The following is a 21,942-nucleotide window of genomic DNA, read 5'->3' as shown; positions in this document are numbered from 1 at the left end:
GCTTGTGATATTCTACTGATGACTTTCATGTTACCATTTTATTGTCTACGAGAATGTTAACTTTTAATCAGGAGTTTAACTTAAACTTACCGGTGCAGCTGACGGGCCGGGTTGATCAGCACTGGTGTGAATAGAAGCATTGTTAGCAAATGCTATAAAAAAATACGTTACATATTTTACAGTTTAAAATCAGATCATTATCTACTTTTAAACATGTTTTACCTTACTAGTGATGTTTCTTTATGTGGGATTTTCTTCAGGTCTTTATAGTATTTTGTCACCGTCTCAAGCTCCTCTTTGACATCTAAATAACAAAAAATTAAACTTCAACCTTGGAAAAAATGTCTTTAAATGTTGGTGTGCACTTCCTGTGTTAAAGTAAGACATTTCAGTTTGGTGCCCTTTGGCACCCACTGAAAGTCGTTTGCCCTTTACATGAACCTTGGCCAACTCCTAAAGTTACATACTGCAGAAAACAGGCGATCAGGTTGCTAAAGAGATGGCGGATAAATGTTCCTCCATGTTGGAACTTACTCTATTGTATCAACCTTTGAAACAACTGTTTAAAGGTGGAAAAGATGCACATAATGTTCCTGTACCTTCCTCTCACCAGATACCATCAGTACTATAACAATGACAGGATATGTCCACATAAACTGAGATTACTTGTGAAATATTTCTAAAACTCAATTAAAAATGATTATTGATTATTTATTCTGAATTTATAATTTACATGTATGTGAGGCCCGTGTTATTTCAGGCATGTTTGTGGACAGCAGGCACCCCCCCTCTCATATTATTTAAGTATTTTCGTTTTGTCAGTTGTTAAGTGTTATTGTTAAATATATCTGTACAAAGGCACTATGATATTTATAGTGGGTATAATTGTGGATCAAAGAAGGACAAAGTGTAACACAGGCACTTTTGGGGCAGCTCAGGGCAGCACAAGGGGTCTTTGATGCCATGCGTAGCTCAGTTAACCTTGACGTCCGAGAGTGTGCAGCCACGTGAAGTTGTTGTGTTTGTGTCTCAGTGTTTCAGGTAAGAAAAGTGATGTAAGTGACAGTAGAAAATCCACAGTTGGCCTTCTTTAATATTTACTGTGTGTATGTGTGTGCAGAATGTTTGTATTATTGTTGAGAGGCATAAACATCATCTTTGAATAGCGGATCTTTGATGCCATGCGTAGCTCAAGCTGTGCGCAGCCACATGAAGTTGATATGTTTGTGTCTCTGTGTTTCAGAGCAAATTAAAGAAATATAAAAATCCCATGCACGCTTGGTCCTTCGGGTATAAGTGTGCAACATGTATCAAGCATTTTATCAGAATCAAACCACTTTGACATACAAAGTTGTCCTCGTTTCGCTGGTCTTTTGTTCACTTGTTCACATTCACTTTACCTGGAACTGATTGATCATCTGTATTGATCGTTTGGCTAATGGACCTCAGCATTGTTACCATCAGTGTCTTCTGGATTTCCTCCTGAATATGATTTTAAATATTATTTACATATTAGACTTATAACCAACATACCTTTTTTAGGATTTACTGGATGATACATGAATTAACAGAAAGAAAAAAAGTCTACACAGACCAAAAGCTTTTGTGTTTGTCTTAATTTTTAAGAAGAACCTGCATGTTTGTATAACTGCAGTCAAACAAAGTTTCTTAGGATTGATGCACATTCCACTTAAATGAAAAAAAAAACCTTGATGTGAATCGGTCCGTACTTGATCCTCAACTCCCTGAATCCCTTCTAACCCTCCCAAGACACTCAACAGCTCTCTCTCTTAAAGTGACAGTAATCTACCTCACTGCTCTTGAGAGAAGATACCTCATTGAAATCCATATGAATTGAATCAAATTATTTTGAATTGACTCTTAAGTGAACTTATAAAATGAAATCCCATAAATAAAAGACAAAAGCATGGCAAAAGACAAAAAAGACAAAATTACTGACTGCTTCTTAGTTATTTTAATACGTATGAATGCAACTTGGCTCCCACAATAAGCTTTAAACAAAACCATTAGATGAGACGTTACCATCACTGTCTCTTACCTCTGTCCTGAGAAATTCCAGTTGCAGCTGCACACCTTTGTGCTTTTCAACCAGAGTCTTTGTGTCGAGTGAAAAGGAACTGATGGCCCCGTTGAATTTTTCAAATGTTGATTCATTTCTGAAACATTATCATTATTATTATTATCATTATTGTTATAGCTGTATTTTTTAAAGAGGTATTGTCTAGACCTAGTTTAATAACTTCTTACGGGAAGGTCTTTCTAAATTCCTCATCGATGCTCTCCATCAGCTTTGAAGCTAATCTCTCATTGAGGTTTTGTGGTTTCCCTTTTGTTTCCTACAATGCACTTCAATCTACTGTGAAAAGCACTTCCGTTTACTCTTTTCTGAAACAAAAAAAAAGACAAACATTCAATGATTCACTTTTAAATATCAAGGGAAAAATCAATGGTTTGCATAAAGGAACAAAATATTCAAATACATACGGGATATAAGAAGGACTTCAAGACACTTTCCCTTGAGCTTTTGGATTTTTCAACACCCTCCTCGAGGCATGTCATAAAAGTCCTATAGGACTTTAACATGGGCTCATAGAGATTCTCTATGCACATTTCAAGTTTTCTTCAAGCCCTTTGCACACCTTTGCTTTAACGTCAGCCTGTAATCAAAGAGAAAAAATTTAATGTTCATACAATTAAACTATATACTGTATGTTAATCATAACATAATGTGTCTATGTTAGAAGAAATAGCCAACACAGTTTTTTTACCACTTAGAAACAACAAATAACGTAGTATCAGACCTAAAATACTCTATTATACCAGATTATGTTGTTCTAATGCATCTTTTATTGGATCATCTATAAAAAATATTAACTTTCTTGAGATAACTCCTCAGGTTACTCCTGAAGGTAGAGCATCAAGGAAGAATGATTGAATTATAATGAGACTTCTATGGACATCTGGCTCTAAGCTGCTAGTTAAATCCAGATGTGACCTGATCAGGATTTACATAAACTTTTGGTACAAGAAACATACTGTATGTGACTCTTAAAGAAAGTAAAGTTTACGATGTAAAATAAAGACCACACACAAGTCATCACAGACTCACTACTTAAAGGACTATTTTTAGTTTGACATGACATTGTATTTGTCGAATTACAGTCTATGTTTTCTTACTAAGCCACCATAGACATCAAATGTGGCGTCTGCAGTCTAAGTAGTAAATGATATGATTTATCAGACCAATGATTGTATTTCATTCAAACAAGGTTTTAAACTGTGTCTTGAAGGAGAAAAGTCAACAGTCAAGATGGTTTTTTTGAGATGGAAATAAGCAACAACCTCTGATACATTTATATAATATAATCTATGAGTGAACCTATGAACTGACATATATTGCTGGGGACTTTTTTTTTTGCATTTGCTAGTATCTGTTTGTAACTTCTCTTGTTGTCTAATAACATTTAATTCAGTCGACAACTTGCAGTTTCTTTGCAGCCGTGCTGCTCGTTTTGCTTTGTGAAGTTTACACTCCTACTAGCTGCAGTGCGGTAGTTCAGCTCTCAGGGAAAGTTGAGCTGTCAGACCCTCGTCCCTCAAGTCGTGCTGCCTACCTTCTCTGTTCATTAACTTTAGTAACTGTTTAGGACTGTTGATATGAATGCACCATCATATATAAACTTTATTACAGGCTCTAAGCCCAATAGGAAGACATACAGTATATTAAAAAACAGTTACATAAACAAAAAAAAACAAAAAAAAAACTTTTTTCACAAGAGTCTTAAAAGGCACTCATACCAATGCTTCCATAGATGTGATTGATATTGGACCGAGCTACACCTGGGCCTTGTGAGCCTCAGAATAATTCAGTTTTGTGACTCATCAAGTCGACACATGAACTTAAACATCAGGTTCCTCAAGAGGGCCTGTAAACAGCATAATCTCAATTCACAAAAAAGCTTACTAGCATTGCTGCTCCTGGGCTTCTTCAGCAGTGTCCTCAAACAATCATTGTATGCTACTTGCAGTTTGCGCATGGTCTCCTTTTTTGTAATGGGGCTGCATACATAGGGGTGCAGTAAACACGAAACAAGTTCACTTTTACATCATCAGAGCAGTAATGGAATTTCCTTACTAACATGTTCGCTTGGACATACAACATTCGTCTTTGCCAGTACATGTCAACATCAACTTCCATCTTGTCAGTAATGATGTGCCCAAGATATTTTGTACAGTTGGATACACAGATGCATTGCCCTGACAGGTAAAACATTGGGAAGTGCAGCTTCTGATCCTCCATCGTCCTACAAACCAATGCAACACTCTTTTTTGCATTGTACTGAACATCAAACTCATCCCCATACTTTCAGCATATATCCAACAACTGCTGGAACCCTACAGTGCTGGGGGACATAATAACTACATTTTCTTCGTACACCAGGTGGTTTAGCAGAGTGATCCCTATTAGACAACCAGTCTTACACTTCCCCAGCTGCTTTGAAAGTGATGCCACTCTGGGGCTGGCTAACTTAAGATGTTCATTTGCAAGTGCCTCTCAGAAGACCACAAGACCGCTCCCTGCAGGAGAGAGTGAGAGCCCAGGTATTAATGTGCACTGACTGTTTGTGTCCAGCAGAGGTCAATCATGCTGTGTTTATATGTGCATCCTTTTTCCCTGCCTCAGTTACGCGCAGCCCTTTATGACGTCCATGACTTCTTCTTCGAAATTCCTCTGGGGGAACGGTTGGCGTTGCTGCAGCAGGACAGGGAGCTGCGAGCAGAGAGGAAACTACGAGACATGGTACCTTAAAAACACAGGACAGAAATCCGTCCTGTAGACATACTGTAGTTTAGAAGAAGGAACACATGTTCTTATTTTAAAAAGGAAGGCCTGACATTAAAGTTCAGACATCTTGTTAAACCTTTTAGAGAGCATGAAAACTAACCAGATATTGAAATTGTGAGCGCTGAATCATGTTCATGTTCGGGAGTTTATATTGGAGTATACCAACCAAACATTTGTCTTTACAATTTGTGGATTAACAAAGAAAGCCATGGCTTTTTCTTTCAAGTTATATTTAAAATCATTGGAGTACCTTCTGGGGACTTTAGGGAAAAATACACAAATATAAGCCATAATTCACACATTTATATTTCAACATTCAGGGAAGTCATTGTTTTCTTGCAGCTTAGTAACATGCTCTCTCTTGTCTATGTCAACACTTCCATCATGAACTAAACAGTAATGTTCTTTACCAACTGTAGGAGAAAGCTAAATGCCCCAAGGAGAGAGTGGTTTTGTCTGCTGCCACGCAGAGGTCTCTGGACCGGAAAAAGAGATTCGAAAGAAGACAACTGCCTCATTGATTTTATATTTTAGGGTTTAAAGAGTTTTTATTGTTTTTGTTTGGCCCCCCCATCAGGGTTGGTCAATCCCCAGCTCAGGCTAGGAAGACGCAACATAAACCAAAGAGCCCGACAACCAACAGGTAAAAACAAAGAGTGCTAATTCAACAGCTTTTCCATTTAGTTTTTAGCAAAAAGTGTTTTTTTCTTCCCCCCCCCCCCCACACACACACACACACATATTGTATGTTATATCTTCCTTTTCTAGAGTCCTGAAGCCAAACCAAGGCCAAAACTCTCCCATCCAAGGCCAGCTCAATCGCCAAGGGTGAGACACCATGATAAACTTTCAGAGCCTTTGTAAAAACGTCTCGCTTTCATCAAACAAATGAACCGCTACATGTTGATTGGCTTTAAGATGTTTTTGCATGACACATACATGTCATTTCAAAAACAGACACGTAATTTAACAATCACAACATTGTTTTGATCAGCCTCCAGTAACTGAAACATCTTCACAATATTCCCATGTTTGTGTCTTCTCAGGAGCTGGTACAAGAGGACCCCAGAGGACAGAGTGAGGCGCTCCGACAGCCTGAAGAAGCAGCACTCTCTTGGATAACCTGTGACTCAACATGTCCTGATGTGTGAACTTGAATTTTTAGACTTTGAATACAAACGTTGCACCACAGAAACTTAAGTCAACGCTGCTAACAAAACAATCGTCTGTATTCTAGCTCCTGGAATTCGAATGATTGTGTTTTCTTCTACACTTTCGCTCATTGATTTACGTCACCGCAATGCCAATGTTTCTGACTGTTGTATCCTGCTGAAATAGCTTCTTTAGCAACTGATTGTTCTTAAAGACATGTAGCCTGAGTATTTATGATGAACAGGTGGATGATTGTTATTTGTTTAAAGAAAGAAAAAGAGTATCTGTACTAATGTGCAAGATTCAGAGTAAAAAATGTTTTATCTGTGCCTAAGAACTATTCCTTTGCTCTCTGTAGTATTAAAGCATGCATATTGACTTTAATTGTTTGTAACCTCTCACAGAGCTGTAAGTGCTTTTAAAATGGTCAGTTTGAGTCACATAATGCAGTTGCCATAAAACATCTTAAAAGTGTTCATAGTGTTACATGTTTGTTTTGTGTTGAAGGGCTTTGAGTACCTGTGTGTGCTTTATGTGTTTTATAAATGGTGTCCATATTTTACAGTTCTTCGAGATGTTTTAGCGTGTTTTAAATACGGCTGAAATCGATGCCAACATTGTAGCTTCAGATGACGAGAGATGCACAGATGACCCTTTGTGAAGATTCTTTTTTGTAAAGCAAAAATATTAAAGGTCACACATAATGCAAAGTGCACTTTACCATGTTTTTGTAACACTTATACGTGTCCCTAGTCCATCTACAAACTCTCCTATTATAAGTCAAATCATTTGCATTTAAAGCTACAAACAGGATCAAAAATACAGGATCAGAGTGGATTTAGAACAACAAACTTCTGAACCTTCTTTAAATTGTTTGAAAAGCAGGATCATGTGTGAGCTTTAAGGACATAAATGTCATATTCCTTTATTTCTCACTGCCCAAGTCAAGAATAAATGACTGATTAACTTTGTGTACATGAACATATTATTCACCCATATGTGAATAAATCTGTGCAGCCACTTGGTCACAGCAATATCACACTGACCCTACGTTCTGTGTCAGAATTTAATGTTGTTAATGTTTTTAGCTGACAACACTGAGCCCTCTTAAACACAAAAAAGAACATTTTTTATTTCAATATCTAGATTATTTCTTATTGTATGTCTGGAATGAATTCTGATTTTACTTGACTTTACTGGACTCTCTCATGGTAAAGACTGTGAATAAATAAAGATGAAATATCTGGTGAATTTCTTTTAGCAATAAAAATATCATTGAAGTCTAATTTGAGATTTTCTCCTCTTCACTTTAAATAAGGGTTCTGTCAATACATTTTAATACCTAATTGTATTTACATTAATTTTTGTCAAAGTTTAGACATTTAAGCTGTTTGTATTTTGGTGGATACATTATAAAGATTCTTTACTGAAACATTTCATACATCTTTATTTTTAAATTAAATCCAGAATAACCGTGATGAACCTGAACTCGATCACTGCTGCTTCTCTCGTTTGAAGCAGAGACTCAGATCAGAATGTTTAAAATTTAAGGATTCATATTGCAGTGTTATAGACAACAGCAGGAGACACTTAAAAACCTGGAAATCAGATCATATGGAGAGGCCACCTGATACTTAACTGAATAACTTACAGGATTTATTGGTAACTCTTTCAGTTCAAGGTTTCTGTCTTGTTTTTTTGTAATACGTTTGTAATTACGTTCTAGCATAATAACGAAGTACATGCTGCTGGTCTCTTTCACTTCCTTAGGTGTTAAAGACAACATCATTAAATGATGATGAATGATCTGTTTCAGGAGCTTTGATGTGACTAATAAAATTAAATACCCCCTCCCTCCTTTTTTTCCCCAGCTGTCATAAATGCAGCCTGTTCAAGCAAACAAATAATCTAATTAGAGCATGACCTTCCAAACTGATATGTAAAGTATCTCTCCTATTTGTACCAGGAAGAGAGATACTAAGTTGGTGAAAGTACAGGGAGGGCTTGTTCATCACATTTCTGAAGGTTGATGGCGAGAAAAGTTACACCTAACAATAGTAGTTTGTTTTCTTGGTTTGTGTCTCTTAATTTAGAATCTTCTGTGTTTACAGCCGTTTGGTTTGAATGGAAATGTTTTGGGCAGCTGCAGCACTTTTATACTAAATTTACAAAAGAGATAAAAATGAAACATTTACATTTTATTGAGTTTTATTGCACAATCTGCCATAATGAATGTATAATCAGTGAATAATTCCAAACAAAACAAACATTGTACAGTTCATATCAGGAAGCCAGAAAAGTTGGTCTGATAACAAAACTTCTACTTCAAATATGTCATTACACACTAAAACTTTATTTTGCAGAAAACTTTTTTTTTCCATCATCATCATAAAAGAAGAAGATCAAAACTCGCAATGCATAAAATCAAAATTCTTTGATTAAAGTTCAAGATTTAATAAGACACTCTCATAACCAACAAAACTGCTTGTTTTACATAAACATATCCTCTTTTAAATTCATGAAATAAAATCACTAACCAAAAAAAAAGTATTCAAGAATAAAAAAGACTGAATTATTAAAGAAGTTGATGTCTTGCTGAAAAGAGGTCGGTTACAGTTCTGTCACGTCTCATGTACAGAGGTTATATTCCTCAGCAGAGGCTGTGGGAACTGAATCAGACTCGGCCCTCTGCTGCATGTCATCCTCTAACTCTCTTCCTGTTTCCCGTCTCTCTTCAGTTGTCCTTTCTATTAAAGGCAAAAAGGTCAAAAAAACAAACAAAATAGCAACATAAAAAAAACAACATCCCCTCCTGGCAGCCCACCACCACCCATCACTATTTCTGACCTGAGGATCACAATTAATCAAAGTAAAACTGTCCTATCACTACTCTAAAATATCTATGTATGAAACTCACATCAAACAAACTCAACATGTTAACACATCACTCAAAGACAGCAGAAATAAACATCTGATGAAAAGGTTGAGACCAGATCCAGAAGCCTCGTTTTACTTCTCCATGTTCTCAGTGGGACCCTCAGTGGTTAAACAGGCCTCAGCTGTTTCTCTGCATCCAGTAAACCTGAAATGCAATCCAACTTTATTTGTTCAGCACTTTAAAACCACCACAAATGACCAAAGTGCTGTACAGTAAAATAAAATACATAACAGCTCACATGAGATTAAAAAAAAGTTCATACAAAATAAATTAAAAGGCATAAAACCTGAGTCAAGGTACGCAGTAAAAGAAATAAAAAATAAAATTGATGTCTTACGAAGTGTCAAAGGCCAAGGAGAAGAGAAGAGGCCTGTTTAAAGTGCTGAGGCAGATTCGGAGCCAGAACAGCAAACACATGATCCCCTCTGAAATATCCACAAGAGAGTTAAACAGAACACTTGTGAGATTCTACTGATGACTTTCATGTTACCATTTCATTGTCTCCCAGAATGTTAACTTGTAATCAGGAGTTTTACTTAAACTTACCTGTGCAGCTGACGGGCCGGGTTGATCAGCACTGGTGTGAATAGAAGCATTGTTAGCAAATGCTAAAAAAATAAGTGAAGTAATTTTTACTGTTTAAAATCAGATCATTATCTACTTTTAAACATGTTTTACCTTACTAGAGATGTTTCTTTATGTGGGATTTTCTTCAGGTCTTTATAGTATTTTGTCACCGTCTCAAGCTCCTCTTTGACATCTAAATAACAAAAAATTAAACTTCAACCTTGGAAAAAATGTCTTTAAATGTTGGTGTGCACTTCCTGTGTTAAAGCAACAACATGTCAGTTTGGTGCCCTTTGGCACCCACTGAAAGTCGTTTTCCCTTTACATGAACCTTGGCCAACTCCTAAAGTTACATACTGCAGAAAACAGGCGATCGGGTTCCTAAAGAGATGGCGGATAAATGTTCCTCCATATTGGAACTTTCTCTATTGTATCAACCTTTGAAACAACTGTTTAAATGTGGAAAAGATACACATAATGTTCCTGTACCTTCCTCTCACCAGTTGCCATCAGTGCTATAACAATGACAGGATATGTCCACATAAACTGGGATTACTTGTGAAATATTATAAAATAAATAATATACTGGTGTTTTGATCACTTGTTCACATTCACTTACCTGGAACTGATTGATCATCTGTATTGATCGTTTGGCTTATGGACCTCAGCATTGTTACCATCAGTGTCTTCTGGATGTCCTCCTGAATATGATTTTTAATTATTATTATTATTATATTATTATTATTATTATTTACATATTACACTCATAACCAACATACCTTTTATAGGATTTACTGGATGATACATGAAATAACAGAAAGAAAAAAAGTCTACACAGACCAAAAGCTTTTGTGTTTGTCTTAATTTTTAAGAAGAACCTGCATGTTTGTATAACTGCAGTCAAACAAAGTTTCTTAGGATTGATGCACATTCCACTTAAATAAATAAAAAACCTTGATGTGAATATTAATATAGAATCATAAATCAAGATAAAGATGTGCAGCACAATGTGTTTTATTTATAACACTCATAAAAGGTATTATATGGTGAATTATGAAATATGACAAACCATTAGTTTTGCCAGATTTAACAACATTGTATTTTTAGCATCCTCAAACATGTCGACCTTGGCACGAACATGCTCCTCAATGATGTCCCTCATGGCATTCAGAGAGCCTTTGCCTTTACATTGTTGTGCATCTACAGAAAAACAGAAAATGGTCATAAATGCACATTAATGACATTTATTTGTTTGGTGTAAAGTTTCATATGACCAGAGCTTTTGTTTTACCTTTATAGCAATCATCCATGTTTTCCTCAATTGTTATCATCAGGCTGTTGTAGATTTCTTTCTTACACTCTCGGATGGTTTTATCGAGTTTTGCTTTTATTTTTTCTTCCTACAACAGAAGATAAAAAACATAAAAAAAAAAACATGTACATCTGCAATGCTAACATGGACCTTATTGGTGGTGTTCTACATACGAAACAAAAATAATTTTATTTGGCTTCTTTCTTAAATGTTTTCTTCATGTCAATCAGGAACGTGTTTCAGTTGATTTGCTCACCTCGTTGTTGAGTCAAGTCAAACACATTTATTTATAAAGCACATTGAAAAACAGTCACAGCTGACCAAATTGCTGTACAATACATTAAAGAAACACTTTACAGAGCATCAGAATATCCACAAAAAACACAAAAGAAAATATGATAGTATAAATAGAAGAGATAATGAGAGCAACAACTGAAACCTGAAAGAACCACCTATTCAGGATCAGAAGACTAACACACCAACACATAAAACTACGTCTAGAGAGGGGGCTCAAAAGAGTCAGTAGAGGATGTAGACCTGATGGGAAGAGGGAGTCTGTTCCACAGTTTAGGGGCTGTCTGATTATCTAAGGGGCTCCATGAGGAGTATGGCCTGAGGAGGTCAGTAATGTATTGGGGGGCTATGCCATTCAGGGCTTTAAAAACAAACAAAGTAATCTGAAAATCGATTCTGAATTGTATTTGGAGCCAGTGAAGGGACACTAACAGGACTGATGTGCTCCCTCTTGAGTTGGGTCTCCTTTACCTTGATAATAAGAGTGGTGGGTTGAAGATTAAAACAGCCTTAGAATTCCTCGTGTATGTTCAGTTGAAGAGGATCTCACAGTTTAATGTTCTCCTAATCAATAAACTATACTACGGTAAGAAATCCATGCGGCTCGGTCCGTAACTGATACAGACAGTAATCTACCTCACTGCTCTAACAGTAATACTGTTTTTAACTTTACAGAAAAGTACCTTATTAAATCCTGACAAATTTAATCAAATGACTTTTAACTGACTCTTAAGTGAACTTATACAATAATATCCCATAAATAAAAGATGAACTTTCAAACAAAATTACTGATTGCTTCTTAGTTATTTTAACACGTATGAATGCAACTTGGCTCCCACAAAAAGCTTAAAACAAAACTATTAGATGAGACGTTACCATCACTGTCTCTTACCTCTGTCCTGAGAAATTCCAGTTGCAGCTGCACACCTTTGTGCTTTTTGTACTTTTCAACCAGAGTCTTTGTGCCGAGTGAAAAGGAACTGATGGCCCCGTGAAATGGTTCACATGTTGATTCATTTCTGAAACATTATTATTATTATTATTATTTAGCTATAATTTTTTAAAGAGGTATTGTCTAGACCTAGTTTAATAACTTCTTACGGGAAGGTCTTTCTAAATTCCTCATCGATGCTCTCCATCAGCTTTGAAGCTAATTTCTCATTCAGGTTTTGTGGTTTCCCTTTTTTAGGTTTGGAGACGCCATTGTTTCCTACAATGGACTTCAATCTACTGTGAAAAGCACCTCCTTTTACCCTCTTCTGAAACAAAAAAAAAACAAAGACAAACGTTCAATGATTAACTTTTAAATATCAAGGGACAAATCAATGGTTTGCATAAAGGAACAAAATATTCAAATACATACGGGATATAAGAAGGACTTCAAGACAGTTTCCCTCGAGCTATTGGATTTTTCAACACCCTCCTCGAGGCACGTCAAAAAAGTGCTATAGGACTTTAACATGGGCTCATAGAGATTCTCTAATGCACATTTCAAGTTTTCTTCAAGCCCTACGCACACCTTTGCTTTAACGTCAGCCTGTAATCAAAGAGAAAACATTTCATGTTCATACAATTAAACTATATACTGTATGTTAATCATAATGTAATGTGTCTATGTTAGAAGAAATAGCCAACACAGTTTTTTTTACTACTTAGGAACAACAAATAACATAGTATCAGACCTAACATACTCTATTATACCAGATTATGTTGTTCTAATGCATCTTTTATTGGATCATCTATAAAAAAAATATTAATTTTCTTGAGATAACTCCTCAGGTTACTCCTGAAGGTAGAGCATCAAGGAAGAATGATTGAATTATAATGAGACTTCTATGGACATCTGGCTCTAAGCTGCGTAGTTAAATCCAGATGTGACCTGATCAGGATTTACATAAACTTTTGGTACAAGAAACATACTGTATGTGACTCTTAAAGAAAGTAAAGTTTACGATGTAAAATAAAGACCACACACGTCATCACAGACTCACTACTTAAAGGACTACATTTAGTTTGACATGACATTGTATTTGTTGAAGTACAGTCTATGTTTTCTTATTCAGCCACCATAGACATCAAATGTGGCGTCTGCAGTCTAAGTAGTAAATGATATGATTTATCAGACCAATGATTGTATTTCATTCAAACAAGGTTTTAAACTGTGTCTTGAAGGAGAAAAGTCAACAGTCAAGATGGTCATTTGAGATGGAAATAAGCAACAACCTCTGATGCATTTATATAATATAATCTATGAGTGAACCTATGAACTGACATATACTAGCTGGGGACCTTTTTTTTTTGCATTTGCTAGTTTCTGTTTGTAACATCTTATTGTTGTCTAATAACATTTAATTCAGTCGACAACTTGCAGTTTCTTTGCAGCCGTGTTGCTCTTTTAGTACCATCTGTTTTTGCTTTGTGAAGTTTACACTCCTTCTCGCTTCACTACGGTAGTTCAGCTCTCAGGGAAAGTTGAGGTGTAAGACCCTCGTCCCTCGAGTCGTGCTGCCCACCTTCTCTGTTCACTTCTTTTGAAGATTCTTTCTGCTAAACAAGCACGCCAAAAGCTATATTTACTAAACTGTTTAGGACTGTTGATATGAATGCACCATCATACATAAACTTTATTACAGGCTCGAAGCCCAAGACACATATGGAAGACATACAGTATATTAAAAAACAGCTACATAAACATATAAACAAAAAGAAAAAAAAACCTTTTTCACAAGAGTCTTAAAAGGCACTCATACCAATGCTTCCATAGATGTGATTGATATTGGACCGAGCTATACCTGGGCCTTGTGAGCCTCAGAATAATTCAGTTTTGTGACTCATCAAGTCGACACATGAACTTAAACATCAGGTTCCTCAAGAGGGCCTGTAAACAGCATAATCTCAATTCACAAAAAAGCTTACTAGCATTGCTGCTCCTGGGTTTCTTCAGCAGTGTCCTCAAACAATCATTGTATGCTACTTGCAGTTTGCGCATGGTCTCCTTTTTTGTAAAGGGGCTGCATACATAGGGGTGCAGTAAACACGAAACAAGTTCACTTTTACATCATCAGAGCAGTAATGGAATTTCCTTACTAACATGTTCGCTTGGACATACAACATTCGTCTTTGCCTGTACATGTCAGCATCAACTTCCATCTTGTCAGTAAGGATGTGCCCAAGATATTTTGTACAGTTGGATACACAGATGCATTGCCCTGACAGGTAAAACATTGGGAAGTGCAGCTTCTGATCCTCCATAGTCCTACAAACCAATACAACACTCTTTTTTGCATTGTACTGAACATCAAACTCATCCCCATACTTTGAGCATATATCCAACAACTGCTGGAACCCTACAGTGCTGGGGGACATAATAACTACATTTTCTTCGTACATCAGGTGGTTTAGCAGAGTGATCCCTATTAGACAACCAGTCTTACACTTCCCCAGCTGCTTTGAAAGATTGTCCATGTATAAGTTAAACAGGGCTGGAGACAGAAGCCCCCCCCCCCCCCCCCCCCCCCCCCGCCGATGAGGATAGGCTATTTCCCTATTTAACCTGCGTGCCTTGTTTGGCATACCAGTAAACCAGTATACGTATGATGGATCCAGGCACACCCCTATGCATGAGTTTAGTAAAAAGCTTATGATGATTTACTCTGTGAAATGCCTTGGATGCATCATTAAACCCAAAAACACTGTAGAGCCCTGCCTTCTGTAGGATTCAACAGCTTCTTTCAAGGTATTGATACATAGATCAGTACTGTGCAGTGACTTAAAACGAAATTGATTTTCTGTGGTGTAAATGAGCCCATTCAGTCTGTCTAGGAGCAACTTTTCCAGCACCATTGAAAGAGTGCTAGCTAGAGCAATGGGTCACTCGTTGTCAAGACTCCCTATTTTCCCTGCCTTGTTCTTAATGACAGGCACTAATGTGAGGGTCAACATGGTGTCTGGCAGTATACCATGTGTCATCAGCCCTGTGAGGCAAATAGATAGAAGTGATACCACTCTGGGGCTTGCTAACTTAAGATGTTCATTTGCCAAGCAAATTTTCAGCCATAGAGTGAGCCCTTAAGGCTTTCTCATGCTTCCCAACAAAGCGCACTGCATATTTATGTTTAGCACTGGTAAGCTTTTTATGCTCTAACTCTGGCCCCTGTCTGGGTCTACCAGCTATAACCCAGGCCCTATGAGCCATCTTAGCAGCTTCTTGGTGGTCAACTTCATACTTGTTGAAGTATCGACAAGACCAAGGAGGTTGTTGTCGACTTCGGGAGGGCCCCCACTCCCAAACCCCCACTGATTTTCGACGGTGCTGCTGTGGAGAGAGTGAGCAGCACCAAGTTCCTGGGGGTCCACATCAGTGAGATCTCTCCTGGACAGCCAACACCACATCACTGGCCAAGAAGTCCTAGTAGCGCCTCTACTTCCTACTACTGCAGTCAGGCAAGTTATCGACATTCATCCTCATAGAGACAGGTAAGTGATCAGTAGTAGTCAACTCATAGACAATTTCCACCTTTTCTAGACTTTCATGAGCATCAGCTGTACAGATTACATGATCAAGCCAAGATGTTGTGTTCCATGCTTCACTGATGTAAGTATAACTACTGACAGGCAGGAAATTCATACTGGAAAGAACCAGTTTACTATCATGACAGAACTGCAACAAGTGCTGACCAAAGAAAGATTTGTTATCAGAGATGTCTGCATTTAAATCACCCATCACAAATATATTTGCATTTGTACATTCCCTAATATAGATGTTCAAAAAGGCCAATCTATTCACATATTCATCTTCATTTTTGTAGCAGTCATATGGGGTATAAACATTTAAAATAATAAAAACATTCATATAATACACAACTTTAATTGCAATGCACCAGTCTACCTCTAATGTGGTAACACTGATCATTGCATCATATTTCTTGCGCCATAAAATGGCCACACCTCCAGGTATTCTCCCACGCACCATTTTGGTGCTCAAATTCATTGTGGATTCTCCTACTCCATGAAAATCACTGTGGACAGAATTAAGTTTATCAACGTCCTGTTTGGCTAAAAATGTCTCTTGCAGGCAGAGAATGTCTGTGGTCTCCGAGTAGTCAACCACAATCCGATGTGCTCTGTCCCCAGCACTCTGTCCTCACGAGTTGTATGACACCACTCTGACCACCATCACTGCTGCTATACTAGGCATCAGGTACACCTGATCCCATTGCAGGCATGTTCATCACTGATATTTGCACCGCAGTAGATTTTGGTTTTCGTGCCTCATAGAATCGCCGCACGAAAGTGCCTTTAAGCCACAGCTCTGGGTTATACATTTTGTCTACTTCTTTGCATCATGAAATCATTGTGCAAAAAAGATGTAAAAAGTATTGCTGCCAGCCTGGTCAGCATTACTGTTTCATAGCACAGCATTTGGTATACAATGAATCAGGAAACAGTTTAAATGTGTCATGTTACGTGCAGGGTGAGTGCTGCACTCATTTACAGATGGTGCAGGGCTCAATATTTTACAATGGTACATTATATCTGTCACATTGGTAAATACGGTATGTCGTGCCAAATATTTTAGATGAAAAAATAGGTATCAAAATTGCACCTTATATGGAGCATGCTTTGCATTAGTTCAAAGTTCAGTCCCATGACAAAACATATTTTTAAAAATCAACAATAATCACGTATACTGTACTTTATATATGGAAGTAGCGGTCCCAAACCCCAACCCCTAAATTTCAATGTATGTGAAACACTTTCTGGATTTTTTTTCAATGGTGTTATTGAAAATATTTTCATGACTAAGTTCAATTAGAAGTTTAAATATTTAGATTTATTGTGGCTTTAATTTTAATCAAAAAACTGTGCTAAAAAAATTGAAAGAAACATTTTAGTGTTTAGTGTTACAAAGTCTAAAAATCAGTGTGCAACTTTAAAAATGGTCACTATCAAACATATAATCACTTCAATTTATTAAACTTTTCGTCACACAGCGGTCACTTGCCCTTCCTTTTGTGTCACCAGTCTGACGTCTCCCCTGATCCCTGATTGTTTCCACCTGTTGCTCATTACTCTCGTGTTTCTTATCGTCTGCGTCTCCCTTTGTACTTGTTAGATCCATGTACCTCCAGCATCTCGTCCATAGCCCTCGTCACGTTCCTGTCTTGTCTTTGTTAAATATCTCGTGTTTTTGCATTTTGCCTGTCAAGGAGAGTGATTTTTTTGTTGTAAGTTTTGTGAATGTTTTCTTGTCTCCTGCCGTATGCAGCAATTTTTTATTTGTAATTGATTATAGTAATAGAGTTTAATTTTCATAGCTTTAGTCTTCTGCCTTTTGCAGCTATTTTTATTTTCGATAGATTATTAGTTAAAGAGATTTGTTTTTTTCATAGCTTTTTCCTTCCTGCCTCAAGCAGTGATTTTGTGTTTTAATGATTTTTTCCATAGGATACATATTCATAGCCTTGTTAGCCTGCCGTTTGCCAGTGATTTATGTTTTCTCCAGAGTTTAGGATTATATTAATATTAATTAATATACATATATAATATTAATATATAATATTATATATTAATATATTATATTATATTATATTATTTTTCATAGCCTATTTATTTATCTCTCTGCCTTGTGATCAAATGCGTTCAAGAAAAATAAAGACTTTACTTTTTGAAAACATCCTCTGTATCCTCACCTTTGTCCAGGCCTGACACTTTTAGAGTTTTATGTAAACATCTTTGAAGAGTTGATAGCATTCATTAGTTACGGTTGGCTCTAAATTAGCAAGAATTGTCATTACCAAAACAGTCATTACTGAAACATATAATCAACTAAGATGTATTGATACTGTGTAGTGTGTTTCATTTCATCAGTCATTTAGTATGAAATCAATGTGATCACTGTTAAGTATTTTAAATCGAAAAATACTTTAAGATTTTGAAGAATTTTAAAATGTGAAATTTCTTAAATAATTTTTTTTATTGAAGAAATTGTGAAAAAAATGTAGAAACATTCTCATATACAAGGTAAGGAACACAATCTTATCTGGTTAAAAGAATATTTATTTATCAGAGATAAAGTGATACTATGTTTTAGTAGTGACAAATTTGTGGAGAGAAATAATCCTCAAACAGTATTAAAATACCATATACTGTATATGATTTATGATCATCTGTATTGATCAACAGGCTAATTGACCTTAGCATTGTTACCATCAGTGTCTTCTGGATGTCCTGATGATTTAAAATATGATTTACATATTACAGTTATAACCAGCATAACCTTTTTTTAGGATTTGCGGGATGATAAATGAATTAACAGTTTAAATGTCTTGTCTCGGCAAATTCGGAGGGGGGGGGGGGGGGGTCTACACAGACTAAAAGCTTTTGTGTTTGTCTACATGTTTGTAGAACTGCAGTCAAACAAACTATATGACATATCTTTTACTAGATGTGTATTTCAGTCATACAAAATTTCAAAATATTTAGAGTGGTCAGTTTTTGCTGAGATTGTGATTACTTTATGCCAAAATTATAAATAAACCTAAAGGCATTGTTCTTTCATCTTACCGCTTCTCTGCAGCCGGCACCTTGAATGAGGGAAAGAATCCCATATGCTCCTGACACATACTTCACTGTCACTGAGTGAAAGTCATTCAGTTCTTGGAGAAATTCCTGAAGTTTGGGGATTTCTATAAAATACATACAGCAATTATATCCAGAGAAACTTCTCACATGTAACAGAAAAATATTTTATTCACAAAGTCATCCATGGGCTTCACCTACCAGTTTCTTCTGGTCTGAGTGTTTTTTCCTTCAGAAACTCTTTGGAGCTCACTGTGAACACTTTGAAACAGTCACCACTGAACTGTGTCTGCACGAAAAATGAATACATTAAGGTCAGGATTGCATTTGCTTTACATTTTCTGAAATTTCACAACTCACCTGAACCCTCTTTAGTTTCCTGAATTCTTTCATCACTTCATCCTTGGCTTGCATGTTCCTCTTAGATACGGCAGCACGAACACCATCTTCTGAACTGTGTGTAGAGATCAGTATCAGGCAGTACCTCATACATTATAGAAGCCCTGAAAAGTCAATCTCCAACTTCTTTAATATGATGTGCTTTTCTTTCCTCTCAGGATGAAAGTAATAAAAAAAATTATAAACATACGAAAAAGTATGTATGTTCATATGATTTTAAATAAATACATTGCAGTAGATGCTCACCAACTGTAAGAAGAGATCAGTATCAGGCAGTACCTCATACATTATAGAAGCCCTGACATTTCAATGTCAAATTACAAAGATACAAAGTATATATGTTCATATGATTTTAAATAAATACAATAAATACATTGCAATAGACGCTCTCCAGTGTCTACCTTCAAATCAATTGTTAAAAAAAAAGTCACTTACAGAACATCTGAATTTCCAATAACATCAGACTTGGTGCAGATGAAGTGAATCCTCTGACATTGGCCACCATTTCCCATAATGCTGCTGGCACTCTGCAGAATCTCCCATGGTTCTTTCTCTGATGCTGCTCTGTTAATGTCAGTCACGATCCAAACAGTGGAACAGCTTTGAACAACCTAGACGGATAATCCAAGTTAATCGTGAAAATAAGGCAATAACAGTACAGAAATGCATTTCAACATAATAAAATAATGTTATTGTAATAAAATAATTTGAAATAACATAATTTGTAACAAAATAATGTTAAACTTAAGACAACATAATAAAAGTAATGCATTTAAATTATTTACCTTTTTCCACATCTTATCTCTGCCCTTGTTGCGGTCTCCATTTCCAGGAAGATCAACAAGTGTGACATTCTGAAGAAGGTCATTATTTGGCACCCTGACAGTCACACACTTCACCAGAGGCCAAAACCATTTCTTTATGCCTTTAGCCATTCCGTACTTTGATCTGCTTCTTGTGTATTTCACAAGTCTTTCAGACAGCTCTTTAGCCTGACACATGAAAAACAAGAATAAATGCACAATAAAAAGTACAACAGACGATCTATAAACTTGAAGGTAATATGACGTAAACTTTCTGTCAAAGTAACATTGGATATAGAGCGGTAGACATTTAGGATCAAGTCCATTCTCAAGTTCTACATTTTTCTATCTCAAAATTCAGCAGAGTTTGAATGTACATGACAGAAATGACTATACGATTTAGATGTGAAACATTATACTGTACATTTAAAAAAAAAAAGGCACAATTTTTGTTAAGTAATTTCTTGTCATACACTTGTATATGTAAGACTGATGCTGTAGATTTATTCTCTTTCTTACTGATTCACAGGTCAAGATTTTCTTCTTTGAATCGACAAATTCTGGAATTTCTCTGAAATGTTTGTCGTTTATGAGATGATCCACAGAAGGGTTTTTTTCCCACTCTTCTCCATACAGCGCTGACATCATTTCAACAGCATCATCGTAATCATCAGCATCTTCCTCTTTGCCGTTTTCATCATTCAGGATAAAAGTCAACAGAAACCACAACTCCTGCTTCAATTCCTTAAAAGCAGAGTTGAGTTTACTTGTATAGAATCAAATAAATAGATTCAACACGCACATATACACAGTATATACATTCTTTTTAAAGTCTATGGATTAAAGGATACGTTCATGTTCATCCTATTTTACCTCTTTTGTGATGAATTCAATCTCTGCCTCGTACTTCTGGTTCTGCTTGTTAGCCTCCACGTTAATGATGACTGTGGTACAAGCACTGACACTTCCTGAAGGTAAGAGATCCTTCTCTCCAACGATAGCATTTATTAAAGAGCTTTTTCCAGCCCCTGTTCTTCCAAAGACTCCAACCAGCTCCTTCTTTTCCGTCTCCAAGTCACAGATTTTTTCCCTGGTGTACAAGAGTTTGATGTTCATTCATATTAAGACGTCTGCCTTCTCACTTTCATGTATGCACCATTGGATCATCTATCATTACAACATAATTGAGCACAATTCAAATATTAATCCTAGTCGCATACATTCACAGTAGGTGAGGCAACAGCAGGAGCAACTTGGGAACTTGACCATGGATGTTTTAACATACGACTGCAGAAGTTAGGAATTGAAAACCCGAACATCTGTTTGAGAGATGACCAACACTACTGCTGCTCCATAGCTGCCACATGTGAAGGATGGTAATTTATCTCTTGCTGTAATGTGAATTTCATGCAGGAAGTCAAATCCAGATGTAAAATAAGTTAAAATTCTTGAACAGTTTCCTGACAAACTGCTGCATATAAACAGTACCAAAGAGTTAATAGATTTGACCCCAAGCTTGTGCACTCCCTGACTCCAAATCATAGACTGTAAATATTGATGGACAAAGTCTGAGTGACATCATCCATCTGTTACAGCAGGGGGTTCTGGAGACTCATCGGCAGCTGCCGCCATGTTGTTAATGCTGTCTCAGCCTAACTGTCAGTCAACCTAACGGCAGGCTCAGAGCCAAAACTGAGGCGGGTTTACGAAGCGTTACATTGCGCCCAACTGTCAATCATTTCAGCTACACGCCTATCTATGGATAACACATCATTTTTAAAATTGTGTGCAACAACTAATCAGACCTATTTCCTTTTTTTTTGTACCAGGCTTTAAACAGTTAATAAAATGAATTCTCGTGTTAAAGGATTTATTGTAGCTCTAGAAGATGCAATAAATACAATGCAATACCTTTATCGGCACTAATCAATGAGTGTGTTTTCTTTTTGTGAAACTTTCTCACATGCCACACAAAAAGTGCTAAATTAAGAAGCAACCTCGAAGGCCAGTCACTATTCCCTGACACATA

At 36.6% G+C, this 21,942-nt stretch overlaps 2 protein-coding genes and 1 long non-coding RNA gene across 3 annotated transcripts in view; 1 reads left to right on the top strand and 2 right to left on the bottom strand.

The window, feature by feature from the left end:
* The window catches only part of LOC306837630 (nuclear GTPase SLIP-GC-like), a 96,664-nt gene that overhangs the window by 32,770 nt on the left and 41,952 nt on the right, over window positions 1–21,942 (bottom strand). The window lies entirely within an intron of this gene.
* LOC306838480 lies at window positions 5,437–7,305 on the top strand. Its single transcript, XR_013781089.1, has 3 exons — window positions 5,437–5,510; window positions 5,636–5,695; window positions 5,914–7,305. It is a non-coding gene; the product is annotated as an uncharacterized lncRNA (long non-coding RNA).
* LOC306837659 (nuclear GTPase SLIP-GC-like) lies at window positions 9,301–21,029 on the bottom strand (the record flags this gene model as incomplete). Its single annotated transcript, XM_079365402.1, has 15 exons — window positions 9,301–9,382; window positions 9,504–9,565; window positions 9,641–9,717; window positions 10,144–10,225; window positions 10,594–10,724; window positions 10,816–10,924; window positions 12,023–12,149; window positions 12,232–12,389; window positions 18,697–18,818; window positions 18,913–19,000; window positions 19,072–19,165; window positions 19,546–19,721; window positions 19,896–20,102; window positions 20,433–20,657; window positions 20,787–21,029. 15 exons carry the CDS (start codon window positions 21,027–21,029, stop codon window positions 9,301–9,303), a joined length of 1,983 nt encoding a protein of 660 aa, XP_079221528.1.

Source organism: Symphodus melops (genome assembly GCF_947650265.1).
Source record: "Symphodus melops genome assembly, chromosome: 17".
NCBI classification, from domain to species: Eukaryota; Metazoa; Chordata; class Actinopteri; order Labriformes; family Labridae; genus Symphodus; species Symphodus melops.
Note: the sequence above shows the minus strand (reverse complement) of the source record. Positions and strands in the feature narration are given on the sequence as shown.